The sequence below is a fragment of the Haliotis rufescens genome, unplaced genomic scaffold (assembly GCF_023055435.1).
Source record: "Haliotis rufescens isolate VD_foot unplaced genomic scaffold, xgHalRufe1.0.p SCAF_10, whole genome shotgun sequence".
Lineage (NCBI taxonomy): Eukaryota > Metazoa > Mollusca > Gastropoda > Lepetellida > Haliotidae > Haliotis > Haliotis rufescens.
Genome location: NW_025963780.1, coordinates 13,820,581 through 13,833,865, shown reverse-complemented (window position 1 = coordinate 13,833,865; position 13,285 = coordinate 13,820,581). Strand labels below are relative to the sequence as shown.

Here is a 13,285-nt window from a genome sequence, read left to right as displayed (position 1 = left end):
TGGGCACAGAGCGGGAAAAAATGTGCGGACTACGTAACTTCTGTTACCTCATTTGTCGCCATGAATATGCAGATGATCTAGTTCAGGTTGATAGAGAAAGTTTACTTGGGGAACTGCGGGTTACATCGTTGGCCATTGATAGATGGGGGTAAGGCAATATTACAACAGATGCCAGAAATATGTATCAACGGATTAATAACGCCTAACTAACAGCAGACGGAACATTCCGAGGAAATTGAAATTGTTTACGAAGTGAGCACTTCCTGGTTACTGATTAGCATTAATAGACAGCCGCTAAAAGGCGTGTCCCGCGTGAACTATCGGAAATCACAAATGCCGCGATACGATGAATGCCGCGGTACCATGGGGTCCGAGTATACCTTTTCTGCCATTACCAATTGTCATGTCTCTCCCACTTTTGGAAGCAATCGTTTGGCCTTTGCGTTTTTCAGCTACATCTATGAGGAACAGCTCACTAGACACGTTCCTATAAAACATTACGTTGTCCAATTTACTACATAATGAAGTTGCAAGCCTGGTTCGGATCTCTGGAAATGACTTCATGATAGAAAAATGTTTTATCGTGATATAAACCACACTGATGTAAACCAGCGATTGACATCATGAGAATCAGTCCACACAAATGGGATACGATGACATGCATCAAGCAAGTCAGCAAGCCATAGACAGCTGTAGGACAGGCACACATGATTGACTGTCACAGAGAGTCACTAGGCAGGCCAACATGATTGACTGTCACAGAGGGTCACTAGGCAGGCCAACATGGTAGACAGACATAGAGAGTCATTAGGCAGGTCAACATGATAGACTGACACAGAGCGTGACTAGGCAGGCCAACATAATAGACTGACACAGACAGTCACTAGGCAGGCCAACATGGTAGACAGTCACCGACAGTCACTAGGCAGGCCAACATGATAGATTGACACAGAGAGTGACTAGGCAGGCCAACATAATAGACTGACACAGACAGTCACTAGGCAGGCCAACATGATTGACTGACACAGAGAGTCACTAGGCAGGCCAACATGGTAGACTGACACAGACAGTCACTAGGCAGGCCAACATGGTACACTGACACAGATAGTCAGTAGGCAGGCCAACATGGTAGACTGACACAGAGAGTCAGTAGGCAGGCCAACATGGTAGACTGACACAGAGAATCAGTAGGCAGGCCAACATGGTAGACTGACACAGACAGTCACTAGGCAGGCCAACATGGTACACTGACACAGATAGTCAGTAGGCAGGCCAACATGATAGACTGACACAGAGAGTGACTAGGCAGGCCAACATAATAGACTGACACAGACAGTCACTAGGCAGGCCAACATGGTAGACAGTCACCGACAGTCACTAGGCAGGCCAACATGATAGATTGACACAGAGAGTGACTAGGCAGGCCAACATAATAGACTGACACAGACAGTCACTAGGCAGGCCAACATGGTAGACAGTCACCGACAGTCACTAGGCAGGCCAACATGATAGATTGACACAGAGAGTGACTAGGCAGGCCAACATAACAGACTGACACAGACAGTCACTAGGCAGGCCAACATGGTAGACTGACACAGAGAGTCAGTAGGCAGGCCAACATGGTAGACTGACACAGATAGTCAGTAGGCAGGCCAACATGGTAGACTGACACAGAGAGTCAGTAGGCAGGCCAACATGGTAGACTGACACAGAGAATCAGTAGGCAGGCCAACATGGTAGACTGACACAGACAGTCACTAGGCAGGCCAACATGGTACATTGACACAGATAGTCAGTAGGCAGGCCAACATGATAGACTGACACAGAGAGTGACTAGGCAGGCCAACATAATAGACTGACACAGACAGTCACTAGGCAGGCCAACATGGTAGACAGTCACCGACAGTCACTAGGCAGGCCAACATGATAGATTGACACAGAGAGTGACTAGGCAGGCCAACATAATAGACTGACACAGACAGTCACTAGGCAGGCCAACATGATAGACTGACACAGAGTCACTAGGCAGGCCAACATGAGACTAATACAGATAGTCACTAGGCAGGCCAACATGGTAGACTGACACGGAGAGTCAGTAGGCAGGCCAACATGATAGACTGACACAGAGAGTGACTAGGCAGGCCAACATAATAGACTGACACAGACAGTCACTAGGCAGGCCAACATGGTAGACAGTCACCGACAGTCACTAGGCAGGCCAACATGATAGATTGACACAGAGAGTGACTAGGCAGGCCAACATAATAGACTGACACAGACAGTCACTAGGCAGGCCAACATGATAGACTGACACAGAGTCACTAGGCAGGCCAACATGAGACTAATACAGATAGTCACTAGGCAGGCCAACATGGTAGACTGACACGGAGAGTCACTAGGCAGGCCAACATGGTAGACAGACATAGAGAGTCATTAGGCAGGCCAACATGGTAGACTAATACAGATAGTCAGTAGGCAGGCCAACATGGTAGACTGACACGGAGAGTCACTAGGCAGGCCAACATGATAGACTGACACAGAGTCACTAGGCAGGTCAACATAATAGACTGACACAGATAGTCACTAGGCAGGCCAACATGGTACACTGACACGAGAGTCACTAGGCAGGCCAACATGGTAGACAGACATAGAGAGTCATTAGGCAGGCCAACATGGTAGACTAATACAGATAGTCACTAGGCAGGCCAACATGGTAGACTGACACGGAGAGTCACTAGGCACGCCAACATGATAGACTGACACAGAGTCACTAGGCAGGCCAACATAATAGACTGACACAGACAGTCACTAGGCAGGCCAACATGATTGACTGACACAGAGAGTCACTAGGCAGGCCAACATGGTAGACAGTCACCGACAGTCACTAGGCAGGCCAACATGGTACACTGACACAGATAGTCAGTAGGCAGGCCAACATGGTAGACTGACACAGAGAGTCAGTAGGCAGGCCAACATGGTAGATTGACACAGAGAGTGACTAGGCAGGCCAACATAATAGACTGACACAGACAGTCCAACATGATAGACTGCCACAGAGAGTCACTAGGCAGGCCAACATGATTGACTGACACAGAGAGTCACTAGGCAGGCCAACATGGTAGACAGTCACCGACAGTCACTAGGCAGGCCAACATGGTACACTGACACAGATAGTCAGTAGGCAGGCCAACATAATAGACTGACACAAACAGTCACTAGGCAGGCCAACATGATAGACTGACACAGAGTCACTAGGCAGGCCAACATGGTAGACTAATACAGATAGTCACTAGGCAGGCCAACATGGTAGACTGACACGGAGAGTCAGTAGGCAGGCCAACATGATAGATTGACACAGAGAGTGACTAGGCAGGCCAACATAATAGACTGACACAGACAGTCCAACATGATAGACTGCCACAGAGAGTCACTAGGCGGGCCAACATGATTGACGGACACAGAGAGTCACTAGGCAGGCCAACATGGTAGACAGTCACCGACAGTCACTAGGCAGGCCAACATGATAGATTGACACAGAGAGTGACTAGGCAGGCCAACATAATAGACTGACACAGACAGTCACTAGGCAGGCCAACATGATTGACTGACACAGAGAGTCACTAGGCAGGCCAACATGGTAGACAGTCACCGACAGTCACTAGGCAGGCCAACATGGTACACTGACACAGATAGTCAGTAGGCAGGCCAACATAATAGACTGACACAGACAGTCACTAGGCAGGCCAACATGATAGACTGACACAGAGTCACTAGGCAGGCCAACATGGTAGACTAATACAGATAGTCACTAGGCAGGCCAACATGGTAGACTGACACGGAGAGTCACTAGGCAGGCCAACATGGTAGACAGACATAGAGAGTCATTAGGCAGGCCAATATGGTAGACTAATACAGATAGTCACTAGGCAGGCCAACATGGTAGACAGACACAGAGAGTCACTAGGCAGGCCAACATGATAGACTGACACTGACAGTCTGTCTGGTTTGTTGTTTAAAGCCGCACAATCCAGTGATTAATATCATGAGCATCGATCTATGCTATTGGGATCGATGACATGCATCAACCACCACAGCGAGCCTGACCCACCAATCCCTTAAGTCGCCTCTTTCGACAAGCATTGTCACCTTTTAAAGCAAGCATGGGTTGCTGAAGACCTTTTCTACCCCAGATCTTTAGACAGTCACTAGGCAGTCCAACATGGTAGACAGACATAGAGAGTCATTAGGCAGGTCAACATGATAGACTGACACAGAGAGTGACTAGGCAGGCCAACATAATAGACTGACACAGACAGTCACTAGGCAGGCCAACATGGTAGACAGTCACCGACAGTCACTAGGCAGGCCAACATGATAGATTGACACAGAGAGTGACTAGGCAGGCCAACATAATAGACTGACACAGACAGTCACTAGGCAGGCCAACATAACTGACTGACACAGAGAGTCACTAGGCAGGCCAACATGGTAGACTGACACAGACAGTCACTAGGCAGGCCAACATGGTACACTGACACAGATAGTCAGTAGGCAGGCCAACATGGTAGACTGACACAGAGAGTCAGTAGGCAGGCCAACATGGTAGACTGACACAGAGAATCAGTAGGCAGGCCAACATGGTAGACTGACACAGACAGTCACTAGGCAGGCCAACATGGTACACTGACACAGATAGTCACCGACAGGCCAACATGATAGATTGACACAGAGAGTCATTAGGCAGGCCAACATAATAGACTGACACAGACAGTCACTAGGCAGGCCAACATGATTGACTGACACAGAGAGTCACTAGGCAGGCCAACATGATTGACGGACACAGAGAGTCACTAGGCAGGCCAACATGGTAGACAGTCACCGACAGTCACTAGGCAGGCCAACATGATAGATTGACACAGAGAGTGACTAGGCAGGCCAACATAATAGACTGACACAGACAGTCACTAGGCAGGCCAACATGATTGACTGACACAGAGAGTCACTAGGCAGGCCAACATGGTAGACAGTCACCGACAGTCACTAGGCAGGCCAACATGATAGATTGACACAGAGAGTCACTAGGCAGGCCAACATGATAGACTGACACAGAGTCACTAGGCAGGCCAACATGGTAGACTAATACAGATAGTCACTAGGCAGGCCAACATGGTAGACTGACATGGAGAGTCACTAGGCAGGCCAACATGGTAGACAGACATAGAGAGTTATTAGGCAGGCCAACATGGTAGACTAATACAGATAGTCACTAGGCAGGCCAACATGGTAGACAGACACAGAGAGTCACTAGGCAGGCCAACATGATAGACTGACACTGACAGTCTGTCTGGTTTGTTGTTTAAAGCCGCACAATCCAGTGATTAATATCATGAGCATCGATCTACGCTATTGGGATCGATGACATGCATCAACCACCACAGCGAGCCTGACCCACCAATCCCTTGAGTCGCCTCTTTCGACAAGCATTGTCACCTTTTAAAGCAAGCATGGGTTGCTGAAGACCTTTTCTACCCCAGATCTTTAGACAGTCACTAGGCAGGCCAACATGGTAGACTGACATGCTTGTTGTTTGTTGTTTAAGGCCGCATTCAGCAATATTCCAGCTATATGACAGTGGTCTGTAAATAATCGAGTCTGAGCATCAATCCACACGATTGGGATACGATAACATGAATCAACCAAGTGAGCAAGCCACACCATCCAATCCCAAGTCGCCTTTTACCGAAGCAAGGGTAGCTGAAGACCTATTCTAACATGGATCTTTACGTGACTGACATGTATAGAGCGACCATTAGGCAGGGCCCAGTTTTATATATTGTACAGGGATATCCCATGCTATGCTATATATAATGAACAGGGACATCACATGGTGTTATATACAGTCAAGTCCTGTTAATTCGACATGGTTGGTTGCATATGATTATGTCGGATAACAAGTATGTCAGATAAACGAAAGTAAGAAGTATCAATTATCATGATCAAAAAACGGACAACTGCACAATAGATAACTATACGAACATGTGTTAGCGGAATATGTTTTCTTATCATGCAACCTCTCAAGCTTAACACAGAACTACAGTTATGCACTGTATGACTGATTTAAAATACTCTATAATCCATTGTCTGGAATGGAACTTGCCAGTTTAAAATTGGTGCCGCAAAGCTCTAGAAAGTCGCTTTCTCAGTGGCTTCTTGTTTATTTAAAACATTAATTGTTTATTGGTAAGCAAGTTTATCACTGCAGCCGTTGTAATATGCAGCTACTCGCCGACTCGTCTCGCATCAAGTTACAGGGCTGTCTACTCGCGGGCAGATGACCACTGAGAATGCTGATCGCTGTGTCGGATTAACAAGACTGATTAATTTCAGTAATTTGTTGCAAATTAGGTGTGTTGGAGTCGGAGTGCGAGACTGTCAGATTAACGGGTCTAAATAGCACTGATTTAATCGGTTCCCATCATTAGTGTCAGATAAAGCTGATTGTCGGTTAAACAGGTGTCAGATTAACGAGACTTGACTGTATATATTGTACAGGGACATCACATGGTGTGTTATACATATTGTACAGAGACATCACATGGTGTGTATATATTGTACAGGGACATCACATGATGTTTATCTTTTGTACAGTGAGTGAGTTGGGCTTAACGCCACTTTTAACAGTATTCCAGTTACGGCTTGTCAGCTTAATGTGGGAGGAAAGTCCGAAGTGATGAAGGTCTCAGATATTTACCACTTCAGTAAAACCCACGAGCATGGGTATGGTGCTGACAAACCTAGAAACATAATTTGGGCGAACCGGGATTCGAACCCACAATCATAGGTTTCTGACGTGCCCAAGAGACGTAACTCTGCACAGCGAATCGCGGCGCCTGAGACGACTTGGCCACCTGTGCCCCCCTTTTGTACAGAGACATCACGTTGTGTTATATATATATTGTGCAGGGACATCACAAGATGTGTTATACATATTGTACAGGGACATCACATGGTGTTATATATATATTGTACAGGGACATCACAAGATGTGTTATACATATTGTACAGGGACATCACATGGTGTTATATATATATTGTACAGGGACATCACATGGTGTGTATATATTGTGCAGGGACATCACATGGTGTGTAGTATATTGTACAGGGACATCACAAGGTGTGTTATACATATTGTACAGGGACATCACATGGTGTGTATATATATATTGTACAGGGACATCACATGGTGTGTATATATATATTGTACAGGGACATCACATGGTGTGTAGTATATTGTACAGGGACATCACAAGGTGTGTTATACATATTGTACAGGGACATCACAAGGTGTGTTATACATATTGTACAGGGACATCACAAGGTGTGTTATACATATTGTACAGGGACATCACAAGGTGTGTTATACATATTGTACAGGGACATCACATGGTGTGTAGTATATTGTACAGGGACATCACATGGTGTGTTATACATATTGTACAGGGACATCACATGGTGTTATATATATATTGTACAGTGACATCACATGGTGTGTTATATATATTGTACAGGGACATCACATGGTGTGTATATATTGTACAGGGACATCACATGGTGTGTATATATTGTGCAGGGACATCACATGGTGTGTAGTATATATTGTACAGGGACATCACATGGTGTGTATATATATATTGTACAGGGACATCACAAGGTGTGTATATATTGTACAGGGACATCACATGGTGTGTATATATTGTGCAGGGACATCACATGGTGTGTAGTATATTGTACAGGGACATCACATGGTGTGTATATATATATTGTACAGGGACATCACATGGTGTGTATATATATTGTACAGGGACATCACATGGTGTGTAGTATATTGTGCAGGGACATCACAAGGTGTGTTATACATATTGTACAGGGACATCACATGGTGTGTTATACATATTGTACAGGGACATCACAAGGTGTGTTATACATATTGTACAGGGACATCACATGGAGTGTTATACATATTGTACAGGGACATCACAAGGTGTGTTATACATATTGTACAGGGACATCACATGGTGTTATATATATATTGTACAGGGACATCACATGGTGTGTTATATATATTGTACAGGGACATCACATGGTGTGTATATATTGTACAGGGACATCACATGGTGTGTATATATTGTGCAGGGACATCACATGGTGTGTTATATATATTGTACAGGGACATCACATGGTGTGTATATATTGTACAGGGACATCACATGGTGTGTAGTATATTGTGCAGGGACATCACATGGTGTGTTATACATATTGTACAGGGACATCACAAGGTGTTATATATATATTGTACAGGGACATCACAAGGTGTGTATATATTGTACAGGGACATCACATGGTGTGTAGTATATATTGTACAGGGACATCACATGGTGTGTATATATATATTGTACAGGGACATCACATGATGTGTTATATATATTGTACAGGGACATCACATGGTATGTTAGATATATTGTACAGGGACATCACGTGGTGTGTATATATATATTGTACAGGGACATCACATGATGTGTTATATATATTGTACAGGGAAATCACATGGTGTGTTATATATATTGTACAGGGACATCACATGGTGTGTAATATATATTGTACAGGGACATCACATGGTGTGTATATATTGTACAGGGACATCACATGGTGTGTATATATTGTACAGGGACATCACATGGTATGTTATATATATTGTACAGGGACATCACATGGTATGTGATATATATTGTACAAGACATGGGGTTTAACATCGTGTTCAAGATTATTGCACTTATTTAGCGACATATATGCACGTGTGTGTGTGGCTGCTTGTACTAGTCCAGACTGATGCTGATTTATAGGGCTAGCCTGCTGAGATACCATGCCACAGTTTAACATGAATACCCCACTAAGATACAGTATACAGACTCTGAGCCGACCAGTCCTTGTTTTAGCCCATAAGGCCGAGCGCCAGACAGGGTAATAACAAGTACCATCTTTTAACATCTTTTGGTATGATGCGGTTTGGGATTGAACCTCTGACCTTCCGCTCTCTGGGCGGATGCTCTACCACTAGACCACGGAGGCGGTCTAACATAAAGCCACATCACATGGACAGATTTATATAATGTAGAGGTGACAACACATACCATCGACATTTACGATGTAGGTAAACTCCAAACTGCCATGATCATTCTTCACTTTACATGTGTAGTTTCCCTTGTCAGCAACACTGAGGTTCTCAAAGGTAAGTGAATGCTTCTTTATCTGAAAACAATAATTATATATAATTAGTATATATGGTGTTATTCCATGTTTTACCGGTATATATGGTGTTATTCCATGTTGTACCAATATATTTGGTGTTATTCCATGTTGAACCTGTCTATATGGTCCCATTCTATGTTGTACTGGTATATATGGTGTTATTCCATGTTGTACCAATGTATATGGTGTTATTCCATGTTGTACCGGTATAAATGGTGTAATTCCATGTTTTACCAGTATATATGGTGTCATTCCATGTTGTACCAGAATATATGGTGTCATTCCATGTAATACCGGTATATATGGTGTTATTCCATGTTGTACTGGTATAGATGGTGTTATTCCATGTTGTACCAATACCTATGGTGTCATTCCATGTTGTACCTGTATATATATGGTGTCATTCTAATGTGTACTGGTACATGTGGTGATATTCCACATTGTACCGGTACATATGATGTTATTCCATGTTGTACCGGGATAAATGGTGTTATTCCATGTTGTACCAATATATATGGTGTCATTCCATGTTGTACCGGTATATATGGTGTTATTCCATGTTCTACCGATATAAATGGTATCATTCCATGTTGTACCGGTATAAATGATGTTATTCCATGTTGTACCAATATATATGGTGTCATTCCATGTTTTACTAGTCTTTGGTGTCATTCCATATTGTACCAATATATATGGTGTCATTCCATGTTGTACCAATATGTATGGTGTTATACCATGTTGTACCGGTATATATGGTGTTATTCCATGTTTTACCACTATTTTGGTGTCATTCCATGTTGTACCGATATATATGGTGTCATTAATGCTGTACCAGTATTTTGTTGTTGTTCCCTGTTGTACCGGTACATATGGTGTTATTCCATGTTGTGCCAGTATATATGGTGTTATTCCATTTTGTACCATTATAAATGGTGTTATTCATGCTGTACCAATATATATGGTGTCATTCCATGTTGTACGGGTATAAATGGTGTTATTCCATATTGTACCGGTATATATTGTGTCACTCCATGTTGTACCAATATGTATGATGTTATTCCATGTTGTACTGGTATATATGGTGTTATTCCATGTTGTGCCAGTATATATGGTGTTATTCCATGTTGTACCTGTATATATATGGTGTCATTCATGCTGTACCAGTATTTTGGTGTTGTTCCATGTTGTACTGGTACATATGGTGTCATTTCATGTTGTACCAGTATATATGGTGTCAATCCATGTTGTACTGGTATACATGGTGTCATTCCATGTTGTACCAGTATATATGGTGTCATTCCATGTTGTACCGGTACATATGGTGTCATTTCATGTTGTACCGGTACATATGGTGTCATTTCATGTTGTACCGGTATATATATATGGTCTCATTCCATGTTGTACCGGAGATATGGTGTCATTCCATGTTGTACCAATATATATGGTGTCATTCCATGTTGTACCAGTATATATGGTGTCATTTCATGTTGTACCAGTATATATGGTGTCATTCCATGTTGTACCGGTGTATATACCGTATATCGCTGTGTATAAGGCGAGTTTTTCGTACCTAAAATGAGGGGGCTAAGAAGGGGGGTCGTCTTATACACGGAGTCGAAGATCTCACATTTTTTTCCACTGGCGATGTCAACCGGCGTCCGATAGCCAGCCCAGCATTTGACAATAAAACTTCGCATTTCGTCCTAAATAACTGTTCCAATAACTATTTCCATACATAAACATGATTTGTATCTCTTTTCCTTGAATAAAGTTTAATAATTTCTGCAAATAAAGTTGAAATGACCCTCTCCTCGATGCAGATTGTCAAACCAGCTGACACGGTAAAACAATCAACATCCGTGAGTAGAGAGCCGGAAGTACCGGTAATCATTTGCATATTGCACATGTGACCTAACATGTGATAACCGGTGAAGCTGAAATCAATTCCCGCTGTTTTTACAGTTGTATTAACAAGTGTTGGAGACGGTGTGTACAAGTGATTGTGGAATAAACACGCTGAATGTGAATCAAACATAAGCCTAGTTAGTTACAACATAGTTAATTGGCGATTAAATTACTCACCATTGTCTCTTATATGTTATTACTTCATAAATGAATTTTATTTTACGGGCACCAATTTGGTGTCGTACCATGTAAACACAAAATGGCGACGTGTGCCGGAGTTACACACGCGACCTATCATTGTAGAAAAAAAACAATGCAAGATAAACATATTTTTATTGCATATATAAGGTTTGTGTGTGCACTTGTGATGTGTGCGAAATTCGCATCAGTCGGAAAGCGCACATTAAATCTCCAAAGTAATTAACTAACTGATTTGTGATGTCCGTGTGCGAAATACGCTACAGAGCACGTTAAATCTTCTACCGGTATATCAGTCAGACTTGTGATGTGTTTCATTCCAGGTCGCCTTATACACGGAGTATAGGATTTTGGGTTGATTTTTAAGGCGTGTACAGGGGGGTCGTCTTATACGTGGAGTCACCTTATACACAGCGATATACGGTAGTGTCATTCCTTGTTGTACCTGTATATATGGTGTCATTCCATGTTGTACCAGTATATATGGTGTCATTCCATGTTTTACCAGTATATATGGTGTCATTCCATGTTGTACCGGAGATATGGTGTCATTCCATGTTGTACCAGTATATATGGTGTCATTCCATGTTGTACCGGTGTATATGGTGTCATTCCATGTTGTACCGGAGATATGGTGTCATTCCATGTTGTACCAGTATATATGGTGTCATTCCATGTTGTACCAGTATATATGGTGTCATTCCATGTTGTACCGGTGTATATAGTGTCATTCCTTGTTGTACCTGTATATATGGTGTCATTCCATGTTGTACCAGTATATATGGTGTCATTCCATGTTTTACCAGTATATATGGTGTCATTCCATGTTGTACCGGAGATATGGTGTCATTCCATGTTGTACCAGTATATATGGTGTCATTCCATGTTGTACCGGTGTATATGGTGTCATTCCATGTTGTACCAGTATATATGGTGTCATTCCATGTTGTATCGGTATATATGGTGTCATTCCATGTTGTACCAGTATATATGGTGTCATTTCATGTTGTACCAGTATATATGGTGTCATTCCATGTTGTACCAGTATATATGGTGTCATTCCATGTTGTACCGGTGTATATAGTGTCATTCCTTGTTGTACCTGTATATATGGTGTCATTCCATGTTGTACCAGTATATATGGTGTCATTCCATGTTTTACCAGTATATATGGTGTCATTCCATGTTGTACCGGAGATATGGTGTCATTCCATGTTGTACCAGTATATATGGTGTCATTCCATGTTGTACCGGTGTATATGGTGTCATTCCATGTTGTACCAGTATATATGGTGTCATTCCATGTTGTACCGGAGATATGGTGTCATTCCATGTTGTACCAGTATATATGGTGTCATTCCATGTTGTACCAGTATATATGGTGTCATTCCATGTTGTACCAGTATATATGGTGTCATTCCATGTTGTACCGGAGATATGGTGTCATTCCATGTTGTACCAGTATATATGGTGTCATTCCATGTTGTATCGGTATATATGGTGTCATTCCATGTTGTACCAGTATATATGGTGTCATTTCATGTTGTACCAGTATATATGGTGTCATTCCATGTTGTACCGGTGTATATGGTGTTATCTCATCAAGTAAGGCAACAAGGCATCACATGAGTGGTTTTCTTGGGCTGTGGATTTGTTTTATACTCACCACCAAAAGAAACACGAATACCATACATGTTGGTTAATATATGAACCTTACTCATATGCAATAGATTAAGACTGGTTCGAATCACAAATGAACATACTGGTAAGTTGTGTGAACCGATGCTCATGAACGCATCACATGTGACGTCATAGATCCATGACACGAGAAGCACAATTTGTCTCGTGCAGGATTAGCATTTGGTTTGGAAATCAC

General features: G+C 42.8%; 1 protein-coding gene across 9 annotated transcripts in view; it reads right to left on the bottom strand.

The window, feature by feature from the left end:
• LOC124112116 (leucine-rich repeats and immunoglobulin-like domains protein 1) overlaps positions 1 to 13,285 on the bottom strand; it is a 148,373-nt gene that overhangs the window by 15,864 nt on the left and 119,224 nt on the right. For all 9 annotated transcript variants that reach the window (XM_048386939.1, XM_048386955.1, XM_048386934.1 and 6 more), the window contains one exon: positions 9,189 to 9,306. In XM_048386939.1, coding sequence (XP_048242896.1) covers positions 9,189 to 9,306 — 118 coding nt within the window. The remainder of the gene's footprint in view (positions 1 to 9,188; positions 9,307 to 13,285) is intronic.